Genomic DNA, 18,820 nt, shown 5'->3' on the forward strand with positions numbered 1-18,820 from the left:
AAGCTAGTTCTCGGCTAGTCCGACGAAACTTACCCCCCAGCTGCAGCTCGGCGGTGGCCTGGAAAGTATCGCCCTCGGGTCGTCGCACCACACACTGGTACATGCCCCGATTCTCGCGGCTCACGCGGGACACCATCAGTGTGTCCTCGACGCGGCCCGACGAAGGGAGCTGGCGCCCGTCCTTGTACCACAGGATATTCTGCATGCCCACGGGGCTGCCGTTGCTGGTCACGAGGCATCGGAACTCGGCCGTGCCCCCCATGTGGACGCTGAGCACATTCGGTGAGATCTCCACTTGGATGGGCGTGGCCACGGTGAGGCGAAGCTCCGCGCTGGCCTCGCCGCCCACATTGCTGGCCGTGCACTTGTACACGCCGGAGTCCTCGCCCGTGACGGCCTCAATGGCCAGGATGGGGCCCAGCAGTCGAACCCGGGGGCCGCTCAGGACGGGCAGTGGTCCGGCTCCGTTGTGGGTATACCAGCTGTGGGTCAGAGGAAGAAATTGGCAAGATTTATTCGGTCCGACTATTATAAATGGATTCCATTAATCGCGATTTTCAATTGGAAACTCTACAAAATGAGTAAAACGAAAGATGTGGGGTAAAAATAAACGCTGCAATCCATTCGGCAATTTCAGGCATTGGCTACGTAATGCACATAAGGAAATTGCTTTTATATACATGTAAATGGTAGATGAAATTCCCTCTTTCAAGTCGTCGGTTAGCATACTTTCCCACAGACTTTAATTAATGGACCAGACTTTTTGACTGGCAGCTAGAGTTCATTTGTCATGGCTTTTGCTGAACATTTTCTAACAGAAGATAAAGTTTTCCCCACAATTACAGAGCCAAGGGACACCGTCCTGAAGTTCAAGGCCTTGGGGACTACCTTTATGCTCTTCCAACACATTTTCAGTATGCACTTCTTTTGTCTAATGTTGCATTAATCCTCTGCCGGCTCATTATCCCCACGCTACTCTTTCCTTTCTGTTTTAATTATTATGAAATGGCTGCCAGTGAAAACCCTCGTGCTGCAATCTATCTATATATCCATCCATCCATCCATCCTGCTGGCGTTGTCTGGTCTCGCTTATAGATTCTTTTGTTTCCAGCCGGCAGTCTGACATTGCCCCTCATCTGCTCGTATGAGTACTCCTGCAGCACTCCTCCCCAACAGTTTCTACTTTGTTTTACTTGTCTGCTTATCAAAGCGTAATTATGGCTGCACATACGTCTGTCCGCTCATCGTGTGTCCGCTCATCTGCCTGTTGTTGGCGCAGTTTTGCGACTATGCACACATCATTACCTATGCTATTGTTGTTGATGTCTGGGCTCAACGTGGCGTATACGCAAGCCATATATCACACATACGCCCCATCGTCCGTCGAGAAAGTTAGTTAGCTCACATTTCAATTAGGGCTCCCAATGGAGCCGGCTCTTTAGACACTTTTCATATTCTTGTTCTCGCTCTACCTTTTTCCCGGATCAAAGTCAGTCTCTTCATTTATTTGGCCGCAAACTAAATGCCCTGCCCGCACATTTTATAGATGTATGCGTTCCAATTAACGCACACAAGTGCTCGGCTGCCACTAATAACTAATAGCAGTCTGTGGGTGTGTGTGTGGTGTGTGTCTGTATGTATGTGTGCCGCAGCCAGCGGCAGAGTCAGAGCCAGAGCCAGAGCCATAGTCATAGCCATAGCTATAGCCTGTCAACGTCAAAAGTTTCACCAGAAATGTGTGCTAAAGCCTTTCTGAGCGGTAGGTCGTGTATGAGTATGTGTGTGTATCCATCCCATCGATTTCTGCCACCATACACACCTGTATTCGGGGGAAGGACAGCCCTGAGCGACGCACAGCAGCACCGCGCCCTCGTCCTGCGACACCTGCACATGAGCCGTGTGCTCCACCACACTCGGCGAAATGATGCCGCGATGCGCTAGAGCGGCGGTAGAGATGATGGAGAGATATTACATTGGTTAGGGATACGAGTGGAAGTTACGTGGCCACGATATGTGCTCTGATGGCTTGGCTTCGGTCTCGCTGCGGTTCGGTTCGGGAACCCCAGCCCCCAGCCCCCAGGCGAGGAGCAGGAGTACGAGCAGAAGCAGGTATACTCACAATTAATACGTAGTCGTGTGGGCGAGCTGACGACAACCTGGCGGGTCAGGCGATGCATGCTCCGGCAGCGGAAGGACTGCGATTCATCGCTCTCCTGCAGATTGTGGATGAGCAGCTCGCCAGTGGGCAGCAAATGGAATTTTCCGTCTGCGAAAAGTGGAAAGTAGAAAGAGATGAGTCAATTATCGTGCGAAGCTCTTTTCGAGATGGATGTCCAAGGCCAGTCCGAACTTCGAACATATCCCCTCAACCTTTAACTTCACCGCATGCACGTACTTAAGGTATTCTTGAGGGATAGACAGAAAGCAGTTTTACAAAAAGGGAGAGATTTCCCAGCCGAGAGTGGGAGAGAGAGTGGCTTAGGGCGGGCTAAAAGCGCTTCTCAAATTGCTAAAGGACAATGTTAATTATGCACGTAAGGAGGGGAGAGCAGATAGCACTAGTGGTAGGTGCAGATGGTTGTGGCAGTTAAGCAGGCAAACATGTGAGGCAAATACTGCAAACAAACAATGCACTTTGTTGGCTTGGGAAGCCGCTGCCACACAGGGACAAGGATGCAGACTCGAGGCGACTCGAGTCGAGTCGAATCGAGCCCCGTTCCGTGTCCTTTTGGTCCGCTTCGTCGGCAGTCAGAAGTCCCTACAGTCAGTGGCAGGGACGCACATGAAGCAGACAGAGAGATGATGCCTCATCCCTTCCTGCCCTGCCCTGCCCTGCCTTGCCTTGTCCTCCTGCACTCCTGCCGTGTTACTTACCGCCTTGCAACGAGGGATAGATGTAGATAGCGGGTTCATGAACCCACGAGACCACTCGTACCAATTCCTTGACAAACGTGGGCACCACACAACGCAAAATGGCGGTGCAGCCCCGCGACGCGGATAGGACCTCCACATCCACTTTGTAGGCCTGTGCCACGACTGCGGAACACACGAAAAATACGAGTATATTTCATTTAATATGCATCTCTGGACTGGGCCATGCCACGGCCCCCATACCGCATCCCGCATTTCACTTACCAGCCCGCACTTGCACGTCCCGGGACACAATGCGCCCAACGGAGTTGCTGGCGATGCAGCGGTAGATCGTATTGTGGATGTCCTGGTGATAGGCAGCTGCCGCAAACGGCATCAGGACGAGGGTGCCGTTCCGCAGGACACGTCGCACTCCGTGGATCTCGGTAACGGCAGTACCGTCCGCGTGCACCCAATCGATGGTGGGCTGCGGGCTACCCGAGGCGGAGCAGTCCAGCCAGCCGCCCGAGGAGTTCGAGAACTCCACTCGTCCCGGCGGCTCCATCACGAATCCAGGACCACGCAGATGTGTTTCAAACGGTTCACTGCAGGTTGCATCTGCATGATAAAGATGAAACGAAAAGAGATTTGGAGCTTAGACAGAATATACAAGCATAACTATGAGGTATTTATTTATTATTTATGTCAGTATCAGTTATTGCACTCGTAATTTACTTTTAGCAATCATGCAAAGAAATCCAAATATTAATTATTTTGAACTTAAATTTAAATTAGAGCTTTGGAATTTTGTGACAGCTTCCACAGCATATAGTCATGATGGTATTCTAATTAGTTATAATGATATCCTAAGTTGGCAGAAATTCTTGCTTTATTTCTTCTATATTGAAAACTTTTCTTCAAAAATCCACATCCCTAAAATTTCCCTCTTAAGTAATACTTCCAACAAACTACTGGGAGGAACTACATGATATATGTATATTCCAAACCCCTCGAAAAATATATTCCATGACTACGATATTCCAGGCATTCCATTTAGAATTTTGGTACGCATTTGGATTCAGCGAAAAGGCATAAAAACATTTATTGCTATTTATATGCAGTGCCATAAAAATATGCAATAATCCGTGAAAAGTGATATGGAAAATGCATAAATTGCTCAGAGCCCTCTTGGGTATGGCCGTGGGCCCGTGTGGGTGTCTCCTTTTAACCTTTTTGCTCTTTAATAAGCAAGCCGATTTTGTAGGATACCCAGGATACAAGGCAGACAAGGCATTGTCGCCCATTTCCATTTCATCCGAAGCCCCGCTCTCGAGAACAAACAGATTTTGCCTTATCTTAAATTAGAATAACAATTTCGTCTTTAGCTTGGGACTTGGGCTCCCAGTTGCCGCTCCCTCCTTTCCATTGGGGAGTTTTGGAACCGAGTACGATTACATACATATATATATATATCTATATATATATATGTGTATATCTCTATATGTATATATTTCTCAAATTGACATTTCGCTTCATATTCCACATGAATGCGCCTCGGCTGTCTCTCGTCTGCCCCTGCGGCGCTGTGCAAATCCTTGCAACTCGTTCAATCTCCAACAGCCGTCCCCCCTCTCGCTCTCTTCCCTTCTCCACGAGTCATTGTGTCTGCAATTAGAGTTGTTTTTTGTTGTTTTTTTTTTCCTTTTTCTTTTCCATTTTTTTCCGAGTTTCTGTTTTTTTTTTTTTTTGCCTTTTGTACGGGTTTTTGTTGTGCCTGGCCAGGCGCTTTTTGTTTTATGCTCGACAGCATGGATTTTTATGTAACTGCTTTCTGGTTTCGTCTCCGTCACCGTCTCCTCCTCGTTCCATTTCCAGCATTTTCCCCGCTGATTTCATGGCTAGCATATCCCGGCCCTACTCAGATTTCTACTCCAGCAGCCCAGCAGCTCAGCCGCAGCTCCCGGGTATGGGTACGGGCACGGGCACGGGCACGGGTCCTGGACGCGGATGAAGATGAGGCCTCTGCCAGGCCATAAAATTATTGCAAGTATGTCTTGAGTATGCCTGGCACTCGTCTCTCATGGTAGAAAGGGTATGTTTTACGAGCATGTGCCTTACAGTACGGCAAGATCTCATGTGTGTGGGTGGGTTTGGGTTTGGGACCGGGACCGGGACAGGGACTGGGTGGTGGGGAGGCTGGGTTGCTTGAGCGGTTGGGTGGGTGCATGTACATCCACTTGTACGGTTTTTTATTCTTTCCTGCGAAAACAAAAAGTCCACCCTCTCCTTGTTCCTGTGCGTGTGTTCCGCTCTTCCTTTTGAGCTCGCCAGGATGTGTGTGTGTGTGTGTGTTTGTGTGGGCTTTGTCCCCACTCGGATTCCTTTCCTTTGGGCTGTTCGACTTGTTCTTCGGCCTATGGCAATGGCTCGGCTCGGCTCCAATGACGAATTCCAAATTCATGAAACTTCTCTTAGCCAGCGCTGTATGCGCTTGCCAGAGCATTTCGATCTTTCGGCAAACGGCAAGAATGAGAAATATCTACTGGAAGAGCTAGCTTGCGTTGAGTGGTTTCGATTAGATGTACTACATTCCCCATTTCATGATCTTTCGTAAACCCTTGAGGGTTAAATGTAATTTAAATGACTTGCGAAACCCCTACTTTTATATGAAACGATTTCGAATAATCAAAGAACAGTTTAAAGTCGACTAAATGTCTAATGTTTGCCACTTTATATGTAAGAAAGAAGAGGTTATTTATTGCAATTTAACTCACGTTTATCTCTTAAAATTCGAGTTTTATTGGGGAATTGCATAATCAGTAGAAACCCTAAACTTGTTCATAAAAGAATAAGGGATATTTTCTCTTGCAAATCCCATATAATCGCGTATGTTGACACTATAGAATATGGGGTTTGGGAAAGAGGAATTTAAGCAACCAATCTTCAAAATCGATAAAAGGTCTCTTACTTTTCGAATGTTCATCGAAATGTCCATCGATATTGCATTCAGTAACTGTTTTCCAAATGTATCTTTTCCTATTAAAACCTATTGAAATTTGCACCTCTGCTCGTTAAGCCAACAATTTGGTTTTAACGCCTTCGTTCCGTTTCGTTTCGGCCATTGGAGAAGCGCATTAAAATTGTCTCCATTTGCCTCAAATTTCCTTTCCAAATTGTTTTCTCCAGTTCCATGGGTCTGTACTTGCAACTGGCATTGCAACTGCATCCCCGCATCGGCCTGTCTGCCCCTCGGCTTTGGCTCGCATTTCCGCTCGTTTTGTGTGGAGCGTCCCCGCCCCCGCCTCCGCCCCCCATTTCCATTTCCACTCCCTAGCGAGTGTGCTCCTCCGCCTCCCCCCGCCGTCCACTTGTGCGAGTCTTGAGGGGTTACTTTGCCGAGCTTCTCAGACATTATTTCTGTGTTCAGCTTTCTTTTCAGTCCTTTCTCTCGACGGTACTTCCTTTTTCTCTCTGTTTGGATTATGCCCTTTTGGCACTTTTCAAAATTATTTCGTAGCCTCCAGGCGGGGGCACATGTACATATAAGTTATGTATGTATGTATAAGTGATGCATGTAGTGTCTCCGGCTGTCCCTGCCACAGACTGCAGTGGTAATATTTCTAATGGTGCACGATCTGGGCACGAGCTCCGTCTGTCTGCCACCAAGTCCCCTTATAAAGAGATGGACTCAAAGGAAATTTAAGTAACCACGGATATTCCTGGGCGCGAGCGCCTTGAACGGAACTGGTGGGCCGGACCCGTGTAAGCAATCAGGTCGAAAAATACAGGAAATTCAATTTTTATGCTCAATAACAGGCACGGAGGCGTGACCCAAACACCCAAAAGATATCGAGGCTCAATATTGCTGGGGAAACGGCAAAAGAAAAACGGAAAAATAAAGGAAAAACTTGAAAGAAGTTAAAATGTTTACAGACCAGCGCGCAAACCAACAACAGAAGCAAAAAAAATAAAAAAACAAAAACAACAATGGAATGAATAATAATTGTGAATAACTTGATTTTGTTGTGTCCTTTTTTGGGTCGACAAAATCTCTTATTTTGCAGAGAATAAACAAAATACTGGAGCGCTGTAATGCTGTCATAAAACTTTCTCCTATTAACAGAAGTTAAACTCTGTAACTTATCATTAATAATAAATACGAGTGCTGCCATCTGGAGCACACATATTTTTCTGAAACTTTTTCCCCGCACTTCATTAATCCTGCAGCAAATTAAAGCGTTTGTCATAAACGATTTAGAACACAATCAATCAAAGTGCGCTCATAGAGAACTTCTCCATAATTTTCCATAATTTTTCGGACCCTATCCCTATACGTATATGTTTATACGAGTGCATGGAGAAGCCTCCATATAACTGCCGTCTAATCGGATTTGTGGCGATGCTGTTGCTGCTCCTGGTGATTTTATATAACGTATTATATTTTATGTTTATCTGCATGGAAATGAAATGACAACATCGAAAAATGTGAGCCATCTCTCACTACGAGACGAGGATGAGGACGAGGACTAGGACGTGGACGAGGATGAGGATTGTTGCCCCCCGAAGCAAACTGTGTGTGCGCTTAGACATTGAGCAACAATTTCATTTGCATATTTTTCATTTGCTCCCCAGCTCCGAGCTCCGGCGAGGGTGCAAATATACAGATACGAATACATATATATATTTGGGAAACATGAGATATCTGTGTGGCATTTTGATAATTTTTTTGAGCCAAATATACGAGATGCGAGTATGTAGGGTCCCCTTGTAGGCCCCCCACCGAATGCTGGAGCTAGGCAATGAAAATTGGAAATATCAAATTTCGAAAAAGGTTTCCCCCGCTGATACGAGTTTGAAAAGGTCGATAGGTCCATCGAATTCTCTGCTCCTGACACATTTCATTAGGAAGTCCCACACACACACACACAAACACACAATAGGATAATGCTGGAAGGATAAAGAGGTTGGAAGGGCCTTTGAAGCGGTTTCTGTGGAGCATAAATTGACGCCTGGTTTTTATCATAAGGCCATTTCGTACGAGTATTATGTAGAGGCGATTCGGCCTTAGTTTTTCTGCCACTTTTATGGGCTTCTGCTCTTCTTGGCCGGTCCATAAAGCGGCCAAGTCATTTGCACTTAGTTCGTATCATAAATTACGGAGCCTCCTTCTCGCCACCAAGTCCTCACTCATGTGAATCACCATAAATTCAGGTCTCTATGTGGTACTGAAGATTGCGTCTTGAATGATAATAAAGTGAGTAATTGCCCCCGTACATAATTTCTGGCAAAAGTTTCACTTCTCCTCCATCCGGCGCCTAATACCGCCTCAAAGTCCCGGAGAATTTCCCGCCCAAAGCCCCTAAATCCTTTTGTTTTATTCACGAAAAGGCGTAAAACCGAAATCCAAAAAATATGCCGACAGCTGTTGGGACTTGCTACAAAAACACACTGGCAAAACGGGGATAACTTGGATGCCTTGGAGGCGCGTGCCATGCGACTTAGGCGGGACAAACAGACTGGGGGACCGGAGACCTTCTTCTAAATGCCGGCAGCCTGGGCTTAAGCGTGTGGCAAGAGATTGGTTGCGGGACTGCGAATGTGGCACCTACCAAGATGGAGCAGCAAACAAATCACGAAGAGGCGGCTACTAATCCACATGGTTTCCGGCTTCTGTTTTGATTTTGGTCTGGATTTTTGGTTTTGGGTTCGGTTTCGGTTTCGGTCTCGGTTCCTCTTTCTCTCTCTGGGGCAGGTTTCTCACGGACTTTCCTCGCGTGGCAATGATTTTTGTAATTTTGATTTGATTTGGGTTGAACTCTTCAGCTGATTTACATTTCAGACACTTGACTCTTTGGTTTTCTTTGGCACAACTTTTCAATCTTTGTTTTTAAAAAAAATTGTTTGGGTGATGATGATTTGGTGTTTTGTTATGTTATGTTTTGAGGGACTGCATGGCCAGGACTGAAGATTCACTTCATTGCCGGCACACACTCTACTCGGAGCTAACACACAGAAGTTGAACGTAGAGCTCTTCCCGTCCAGACGACCGACTGCCAGCAAGGACTCAACTTGACTGCGATGCTTGGATGTTCGGATGGAAGCCACCGTGTGGCACCGTGTGGCACTCTCTCGAAAAAAAATTCACCACACTCACGGAACCATTCGTAATCGCACTTCGTTCATTCACTTCGCACTCAGTCTCCGTCTTTTTCCGTTTCGTTCGCTCCGAGTTGCATTTCCCCTTTCTGCATCCGCCAGATCCGTGCGTATCCTGCGAACCTCGAAAAGCAACTGCCGGATGCCGATTCCGATTCTGATTCTGATTCTGAGTCCGTTGGCTCTGTGGTGGCTCTGCCTTGGCGGTGCAAGTGGCAGCTCTGCCAGCTCGACGCATGCGCCCTCCCGCCAATTGTTGTCTGAGGTTAGGCACGGCGCTTCGAGCGCCTTCTCGAACAGCTGTGTTTACACTGGTCCCCCAGTGAAGGAGCGACCAGTGCGGGGTGGGGTGTATGGTGGCTGCCACATGCCACATGCCACATGCGTGAGTGCCTTGGCTAATGTTTCAATTATTTGGACAGTTTCATCTTTTTTTTTGGCATAGCTTACGATTACGCCCCACGACCTGTGCAATGATGATGGCAGTTGGAGTCCTGATGGATGGGTTTTATCTATCAGCTTAATTAGATTTCCATATATGTATATTCAAATGTCAAAGGAATGTCTTAAATGTGTCTTCAAGCAAGGCGTTTTTAGGGAAAATCCATTGATCTGATTGTCTGACCACTGGATGACCACTGCTCGTCATATTTTCGACATGGAGCTTTTCCCCCTGTCGCTGGTGAATACATATAGTAAATGGACACAATGAAATGAATTATGGCAGCTACTCGCATCAAATGGGCTCATTATTTCCATTACAAAGAGTTTCAATTAGCCGAGCATACAAACAAAGCCTCCACGTGGAATTCATCAGTCCTGAAAAAGTTGGCCAGGCCAAATCCTGGGCTCACATCCTAGGGCACCGTTAATGGACTCGATCTTTATTTGCATAATTTACTTGGCATTATATAAAACAATTTCACACTTAGGGCTCTGCTCTGCTCCGCCTGCCGTCGCATAAATGTTGTCTGCTCTTTTGGCGCTGCTGCTAATGAGCGTCAGGGGAAATTATGGTCTACAGAGACGAGGGGGAAGAAGGGGGGGGGGGGGGGAAAGGGAAAAGGGAGCTCTGCCAAAATCATAATACTTGGCCTAAAAGCATGCGGCATGATTCTATCTCACTCGACATTGGGGCTGTCGCTGTAGCTGTCGCTGGCCAATGTTTTGTTGATTTTGTTTTCTGTTGGGATGCGTAAAAAGTGTGAGATGTGGGTGTTGCAGGGGGGATGGGGTATGGGGTATGGAACCGCAACCGCATGCCGCATGCTGCCTGCCGCTGACACACATTAGGCACACCAAGGACACCGGCAGCAGCAGCAGCAGCAGCGGCAACAAACACAACAATAAAACATAAGCCAGAACCGTGTTTGCTGCCAAATTTATTGCGGACCTGCTCGCATTTCCCACAGAGCGACAGAGCGACAGAGCCACACAGCCACCAACAAACAAGCAACAGCCAACAATAGCAATATTCATGAGTGTGTTTCTTGTATCAGTGGCAGTGCTTGCAACAGTATGTGTTCTATGTTTTGTGTCTGTCTGTGAGTGAGTGCTGGCTGTGTGAGGCGGCTGTGTGCGTGTCAGTGTCGTTACTAATGACAACGGGACCGCGTTGCGCATCAACGAGCGACACCAAAAAGTCATTGACTCATTGAGTCCCTGTCTCCCTCCCTCCTTCTGTGTGTGCTTGTGGCAGTGGCAGTGGCAGGAGCCCTGTGCTGCAATCACCCACCCCCTTGGCGCCAACACCACACAGCTGCAGCAGCAACACTCTCTGGCTCAAGCATCGTGGGGCTTGTTTGTTTGTCGGTTGGTTCGCTGGTTGACTGCCTCTGCCCCTGCCCCGACCACCCCATCGGCCAGTGCGTGCCGTGCCGTGCTACACACGTAGCACACTGCAAAAACAACATCCACATCAACCGTTATGGCTGGCCACTGTTCACTCAACTTCCATCCACACTCCTCGGGCCCCACGCGCCCCACCCGCCCCACTCTGTCATCATTAGACATTGTCAGGTGGTGGTGTGCCGTCCAGCAGCTACAGCAGCTGCCTTGGCACTTTCGGCCATGCAACTGCAACTGCAACGTGCGCCAAAAAGTGTGTGTGTGCCAAAAAACCAGGCCATGGCATAGCAGTGGGACACAATTTTGCGTAAAGTTATGCATGATTTTTCTTTATATTCGTTTAAATTTGCACTGGAAATGCAAACCCGTCATGCCATTGCTATTAAACAATTTTCACTTTTCCACATCAGGTAAACTTACAAATTATATGTATACTCGTATATTTGATAAGCTTCAGAATATTCTGCATATGATTTACTATGTGCTTTTAAAAAGGGTTATCCTTCTGCTGCCTTTGGTGGAGTGTCCTTCTTCTGGGATTGCATTCAGTTCAGTTATTCAGTTGGTCAGTTGTCTTTTGCAGATGTGCATCCATTGTTTGAGTGCATTCAAAGGCTCGGTTCATTTCCGATGCCGGCCACTGGTCACCCACCGCCTGGCAACCCAATTCTATAAATCTGCATAACAATTATGATCCTGGTACTAAGTATTAAAAACAATAACAAGGAAAGGACTGTGCCCCAGCCCCAGCCCCGGCCACAGTCCACGGCTACGACTACGGCTACGGCTACGGCTATTAACCATTCCGGCTCTGCTGGCCGTGTCCTCCGACAATTTCTAAACCAGAGCGGATGGCCAGCCTCGGGAGTCGCATCTTCAGATACCCTGGCAGATGGATCGTTCCAACGGCAGATATATATCATATATACTCTATATACTATAACCAGTTATATTTTCAAGTAATGATTCATTCTGCACGCTGCAAACATTTGCTCAATCTCATAATACCCTCTGTGGGGAGATTACAATGCGTTGGTGCTGGCAGCTGGACCCAGGATCCAGTAGCCTGACGGACAGTCAGACAGACGGACGGACGGACAGCCGGACAGAGCGATGTATCTGCACTGCGCGATGCTGCTCTTCTTGTTGTTGCAGTTGTTGAACGTGGCATTTATGCGCCTGTTTGCTCAGCGTTTTGTATGTAGGTCAACATTTGCACGCTCTATGACTGACGTCAACATGGACCAGGCCTGGTCCCGGAGCCTGTCTCCCTGTATCCCTATCTCCTTCTGTCGCTCCTCCTCTGGTCCGTTTCCGTTGCCCGTGTTTATGTTGTTGCTACACCTCGCCCGCAGTTGCTGCCTCATGTTGCTGCTGTTGTCGCTGTTATGACAAACACCCACCCACGCGCCTATGTACGATTCATATACTCGTACAGCAGCTGACCAGCCCCAGCCTCAGCCTCAGCCCCAGCCCCAGCCCTCACAGAACCTGCCCCAACATCGTGTGAATAGTGCGTTATATATGACCATTCGTTATGTATGGGGCAGGACATACACATATACATATGTGTGAGTGTGTGAGAATGGTGAGAGTGTGTGTTTGGTCCATGTCCATGTATATGCAGAGGAGAGGCATGCATCACTATTGATTTTCATTTCTGCGCGTTTTACAACACGCTTTGTTGCATTTTATTTGCGCTGTCATTGACAGCAACAGCCACCATCTGCACTCCACATGCCACACGCTTTTTGTAGCGTTCTTTTTTGGGCGTTGTCCACTACATTTTTAATTGGTATACAGATGGGGCATTGGGACGCCGCGGATCTGCCTCATATGTGAGTCGACGGCATCGGCGTCGGCGTCAGCATCGTCGTCGTCGGCCCCCATGGCCTCCCTGGCCTGCACTTGAAAAACGCAATCGTCAACGCACTTTACATGTTTTTCAATTTCGCTTCGAGTTTTTCTCGAAATGCTTTTCCCCGCATTTCCTCCCGCAATTCCTTTGACAACATTCATGCAAACGTCATTCACCATAATTACAGCCTTGAGGCCCCCGCGGCCGGAGTTTTCATACCAGTATACACATACATATACTCTGCTCCGCTCCGCTCCGTTGATTGTTTATTGATTTTCATGCGGCACTTGCATTTAGCATTTTTTAATGACTTTTTTACCATGTTGTTACTTCATTAAAAGCCAGATATGTTTGCGCAAATGTTTCATTTTTTGTCAAAAAAATATCTTCAAGTGGTCGAGCACTCAAAACGGGATAAATAATTAGGGTGGGAGGGAATCAGAGACGGAGACGGGGACGGGGACGGTGTCGTTGTCAGCATAAAGAGATTTCAATAAACCGATGATAGGGCGGAGGATTCCCGAACAAAGAGAATCACATACATCATTACAATATTTACCCACTCTTAACCCCCCCTCCGGTGCTCCGCCTCCACCGCCTCCGCCTCCCACGCTGCAAAGACAAAGAAGCTCCCGCTGCCAGCGACGGCAGCGGCATTGAGGAAGCGCATTTGCATGTAACACGTGAGCTTACAAAAGCCAAGTGACATTGTTTGGGGGCATGGAGGGTCGTGGCACATAAATTAAAGTGAGAGTGTAAATGTGTGGCAAGAGAGGGTTGATGTTTGACACACACACACACAGACGGCGCACACACTCACAACCCCATGTTGCAGACATCCTTTTTGCCTCAAACTTCATCTATTCAGTGTCCTCCTTCTCCTGCTCCTGCCCCTGCACCTTCTCCAGCTCCTCCTCCTCATGGTGTTGACAGTCGGCAAACGGACGGGGGCTGGGGCATTTTGGGTTTGAGTTTGGGTTTGGGTTTGGGATTGGGGGCCAGCAGATTGATTTGCGAAGCGATACGGGTATGACGATGCCTGCACACGCCTCGATGCACATACATACAAATTATGCAAAATGCATTTGCAGTCCAAGTCGACTTGGCGGCTTTGTGTTGTGCCAAAACGTTGCACATTAAATAATTAAAAGTTGTTGCAACAGTTACTAAACCGCCTGACTTGATGCCACACACCGAAGTATCTTATACCCTGAATGGGACTATTTTTAATTATCGGTTTATACAGTACCAAATGTAGTACAAAACATAGCGAAAACTGCCCCAAAATGCCACAAGACTTGTTCCTCCTAGTCCACTCGCAAAATAATACACACTTAGGTTAGAGAGCGGTTCCTTCTTCCAATGAAAACAATATAGCCCTCCTCAAGGGTATCGCATAGCGTAAAAGTAACGAAAATCTATTGCTAGCCATAAAAAATAGATTGTTTTAGGATCGTTTCTGTCTATATTAAACGGAAATTGCAATGGCAAACAATTTGCCAAGTAGTTGTTGAATTGATATCGTGGAGGAGGCGATAAGTTCGAGGATTCCCCCGAAATGTGTGGCAGAGGGAGAGAGAGAGACAGAGACAGAGAATTCTCTAAAGTTTTCCCCTGAATTTCTGAATTCCTATTCGTGGAGCGGAAATTGCGATGAAAGGGCCACACACACACTCACACATGCACAAACGTATACAAAATAGAGATATGTATGTATGTATTTGTAGACAAATAAACGTTATTTAGTTTCCGCTTTAGCTGGAATGACAATTGAGAAACTGTAACTGCTTGACGAAGAAGTTTATTAAAGAAAAGTTTATTTCATGTGATTCGGCCATAAAATAGGAAATTTTCTAATCGTCAAAGTTTTGTGAAAATTGCCCAAATGGAAATATGATTTCGAATTCAAGTTTTGCAATGTGAAGATACAAATGAAAGCCTCATAAATATGGTCAAGAAATTCGGATACATGGGGTCGAATGTAACAGAATTGCGAAAGATAAAACTATGGGTAAATCGCATATAAAAATTATTTTCACTCCTTCGTCAATCCCTTTTATTAAATGGTTTAATTTTCCCGCAACAAGGAAATGTTTAAGGTACCTTTCAACTGCTCGTCAAAGGTTCGAATTTAACATTTTCCATTAAAGCAAAATATTTATGTTAAAGCGCATTCTTTTAAAATCGTTTTTCCCATATTCGTTTAAGAGACTCGCATAAGCACAAAAGCCGCTTAACGTGCATTTTTCATTCAGAGTTAATAATACAAAAATAAAATAAGCAACATGGAAGTGGCAACGTTTTTCCGTCCTATCATGCTGCAAAGTGGCACAAAAAATACAATAATCACGCACTGAGAGCCATTTTCAATTACCGTCCTCAAGCAGTAGTCGGACCATAAGGCGCTGGGGCGCCCCAAAATGTCGCCTGGTCTCGTTCTCGGTCTCGGTCTCTAGCCAAACCACATAAAAAACTAATCAACTTATTTATGAACATTTATTATGAACAATGGGAACGTGCTGAATGGCGCATTTCGCAGAGGAGCCAAGTAAATACTTGGGAGCAAAAATACTCGTACTTTGCGGACAGACAATGAACTCCAGCGAAAATTTTCTGCGGAAAGAGTGGAGACTCCGGACTGGTAAGGGCCCCTGCTGTTTATAATTTCTTCCAGCACAAAATTACGTTTTGTGGCAGAGAGCAGTGTGGCAGTGGACTGTCATATTTGTTTCGCCCTAAGGTCCGGGATGCACATAAAACTGCCCGAAATTACTTTTGGGAAGGTACTCGTGTACTCCCAAGAAGGGGCAAGATTTTCACACATGTAACAAAGCATTTCTGGCAGCCAGGATAATGGGCCATCGTCTTGCCTTTTCCCAGTGGCCAAGTTGGGGTCCAGTGTTCAGGGTTCAGGGTTCAGGCCGAACGCAACCTCTTGACCATAATTTACGCCACTTAAATTACATTTCGAGGCGAGTCCTGGAGCAGGATCTGGATCTCAAGAACTACTTCAGAAAGGGCATGTGCTGACCATAAACATTCGCCTGCTGTACAGCTGAAGGACACGGTACACGGACATGGACATGGATACGTCCTTCGATATGGACATTCGACATTGATGACGAGAACGAGGACGAGGACGGCGACAACGAAGACGACGATTTTTTTATGGCTGCCGCAAAAGCCTTTTATGTTGCTTTGAGGCAAATTTGATGATTTTATTAAAAGAAGTTTCGGAATATTTGGATCGTAATACACGTATTGATGGGCGCTGGGGAGAGCCATTGCCAGCCATTGGCTTTCGGCACGTTAATTAGCCATAATTACCCGCACAGCACAGCACAGCTTTTGGCTTTTGTTTGCTGGCTTTGTGCCCTGTCACGCCCCTGATTTATGACCGCCATTTGCCATTTGCCTTTGCCTTTGCCAATGCCGATGCCGATGCCGATGCCTTTGCTGCTGCTCTCCCGCTACCGCTCTTTGAGCAGCTTAAAGTTACGCAACTTTAACGCAATCAAAATGGCGTCGCCACACATACACATACACACACACACGCACACAGAAGACCGTACTAATGCGGACACTGACAGCTCATGCGTGTGCTAAATGATTTGGAATTGATTAGAAACAGCAAGATGTGGAACGGAATGGAGCAAGAAGCGAAGAGCAGGAAGAACGAGCAGAGCCACTGTGCAAATAAAAATAAATAAAATATCAAAGCAAGTTCTTATTAAATTTTTATGTGCGCTGGGAAAACTTAGCTGAAAAATAGCGAAAGGGTCCGTCGTCTCTGTCTCCGCCGCTGTCTGGCTCTCCACAGATACGGGTAATAACCTTCCCCAACAGATAAACAGGGGCCGCCTGCCCGCCATTCTCGACTAAATGTTGCCACATGCCAAATAAACTTCCAAAATGTTAGCGCCTCGACGCCTCGGTTAAGATGCGTTCGGCTGACAGTTACAGGATATGAAAAGGATATGGCTGGGGTTTTTGTTCTTCGCTGGCCAATGGTTCGTGGTGTTGAAAGGAAGAAAAAAGTGGTGCTGTAACAGAGGGAGAATGAAAATGGTATCTAGAAATGGCAAAAAGGATCGTAGCTAAACAGAATTTTCTATAAAAATGTAATTGATAAACAAATAACAGCCGAGAAGTCGAGTGTTTGTACACTTTTTTCAATGTACAATATATATTCGTTTCCCGTTTTCCCCCAAAAATATACAGAATTCTAAAATATACGAGTATCTAAAGCTGTTCCAGAGTTCTTTTAACCACACAATCGTCAATTACTTATACAAGTAGATGTCTGACTGTCATTCTTTTTGCTTACAGCTCGTATCACTTGGCAAGCTATTCGCACCCTTCATGCCACCCACCACCCACGACATCTCCAGTCCCTACCATACTCATGCCACCAATATTTCATTCTGGAAGTTCCTCCGACACTCAGGCTTTTCTATTTTGTTAACATGATGTGACTGCGGCTGCGGCTGCGGCTGTTGACTGTTATTGCTGATGAAAATTTATTCAATTTATTATATTCTATATAGAGACACTTATTTTCTGTTGACACAATGATACGTTCGTGTCATGCGGAAGATGTTTCCCTATTTTTCTAGCCAGAGGATGGAAACTTTCCATGGTGTGTGTGCTCGACATGTTAAGGAGTCTGCGTGTGTGTGTATATGTAATGAATCTATTATTAAATTGTTGTTGCTTATGAAAACAGCAAAAACAACAGCGCTATCATCGACAGAACAAACAAACAAGAACATCACCACCAGCACCAACGCCATCCAACGCCTGGCAGCACATTTTGGAGCTGCTCCTCCGCCTTGTCCTTGTCCGCTCCTTCTCGGAGGCAGCCTTCATCAAGTATCAATCAAATGCAGATGACTCCGACGGCAGCCACGCCATCAGATCCGGCTAGTCTCTGTTCTGCTCTGCTCTGCTGTGCTCGGCTCTGCTCTGCTCTACCCTGCTTTGCCACCAGCTCATTGGCTGCTCTCTCTCTCTCTCTCTATGAAATTTATGAAGGTTCTTAATGCCAAAGGCCATGAATGTTGTCGCCTCTGTCGCAGAATATGAACAACATCAGCAACATTGGCATCCTCTGGCGTTGAGTGGCATAATGTGGCTCTATTTTTTCTGTTTTTCCTTGTTGGGCTTCTATATTAAACTAGTTATGCAACTAACATGTTGTTTTCGAAAGCAGCTTTGCGTCAAATTCCACCTCCAGCAGAGGAGCTACTCCCACAGAACCAGTGCACCCCGATGAAGCTTCGATTGGGCGTCGCGCGGGAAGCAAGGAGCGTGGAGCGTGGAGCGTGCAGCGTGGAGTAAAGCTGTCCTGGTAGCGAGCATCATCATCTGGTCCCCGACCAGACCTGTGTGCGACCTGGGACCACCTCCTGCTGCATGGTTCTGCTGGGTGCCTGATAATCGCAGCCAGCTTTCTGAGCTCTCATTAGCAAAACGTTCAAAACTCTTTTGGGCTGGTTGCCGCCACAACTTTTGACTTCATTATGTCGCGTTTGTCCCGAGCCCCGGACCCAGATTCAGCCGCCATCCCCCACCAGCCCCCAGCGCCGGCCACGCCCTGCCCATCTTAGCGTTGTCGCCGCAAAATTGTGCAACGTTTCCGTTGCTGCTTTTGGCGCACATCCGTTGCCGCCAACGTTCTGGTCGTAGTCCCCGTCCCTGGTCCCATCCCCGCCCCCGTCCTCGTCCTCATCCTCTGGTTCCCGCTCTCTGCTGTGGTTATTCGCCATTTCATTTTATTTTGCACATTTTATTATGACTGCCGCTTGCCAGGCAGGCAGCTCATACATTTTTTATTATTATGTCTGCTTATCAGCATGTGGCAAATATACTCGTACTCCAGCACAGGACCTCCAGGACCCCCTGTCCTGGGTACTGGGGCGGGGGCCAGGCAAAGGGAAAGGGACAGGGACAAGCCAAGCGTTGAACTGCGCGTTTAGAGCCGCTCGTTTGGCTCCGCTCCGCTTCACAGTTGGCTGCCGGTTTGAATGATGGCAGCGACGAGGACGACGACGCCCCGGACGACCCAGCGGAGTCCATAGTGCAAACCCGCTCTTCGAAACTAATGGC

The 18,820-nt window shown here is 47.0% G+C and overlaps 1 protein-coding gene across 17 annotated transcripts in view; it reads right to left on the reverse strand.

The window, feature by feature from the left end:
- The window catches only part of Dscam2 (Down syndrome cell adhesion molecule 2), a 28,775-nt gene extending 19,604 nt beyond the window's left edge, over positions 1-9,171 (reverse strand). For 9 of the 17 annotated variants that reach the window (XM_033382437.1, XM_033382434.1, XM_033382431.1 and 6 more), the window contains exons 1-6: positions 8,460-9,170; positions 3,136-3,468; positions 2,875-3,036; positions 2,120-2,266; positions 1,820-1,937; positions 34-482 (exon numbers count right to left, since the gene is read on the reverse strand). In XM_033382437.1, coding sequence (XP_033238328.1) covers positions 34-482; positions 1,820-1,937; positions 2,120-2,266; positions 2,875-3,036; positions 3,136-3,468; positions 8,460-8,508 — 1,258 coding nt within the window. In that variant the 5' untranslated portion in view covers positions 8,509-9,170. Of the gene's footprint in view, positions 1-33; positions 483-1,819; positions 1,938-2,119; positions 2,267-2,874; positions 3,037-3,135; positions 3,469-8,459 lie in introns of all 17 variants that reach the window. The other 8 variants (XM_033382438.1, XM_033382436.1, XM_033382440.1 and 5 more) reach the window with 1 other exon arrangement.
- Between the last annotated feature and the right edge of the window lie 9,649 nt (positions 9,172-18,820).

Source organism: Drosophila pseudoobscura, chromosome X (genome assembly GCF_009870125.1).
Source record: "Drosophila pseudoobscura strain MV-25-SWS-2005 chromosome X, UCI_Dpse_MV25, whole genome shotgun sequence".
Taxonomy (NCBI): Eukaryota; Metazoa; Arthropoda; class Insecta; order Diptera; family Drosophilidae; genus Drosophila; species Drosophila pseudoobscura.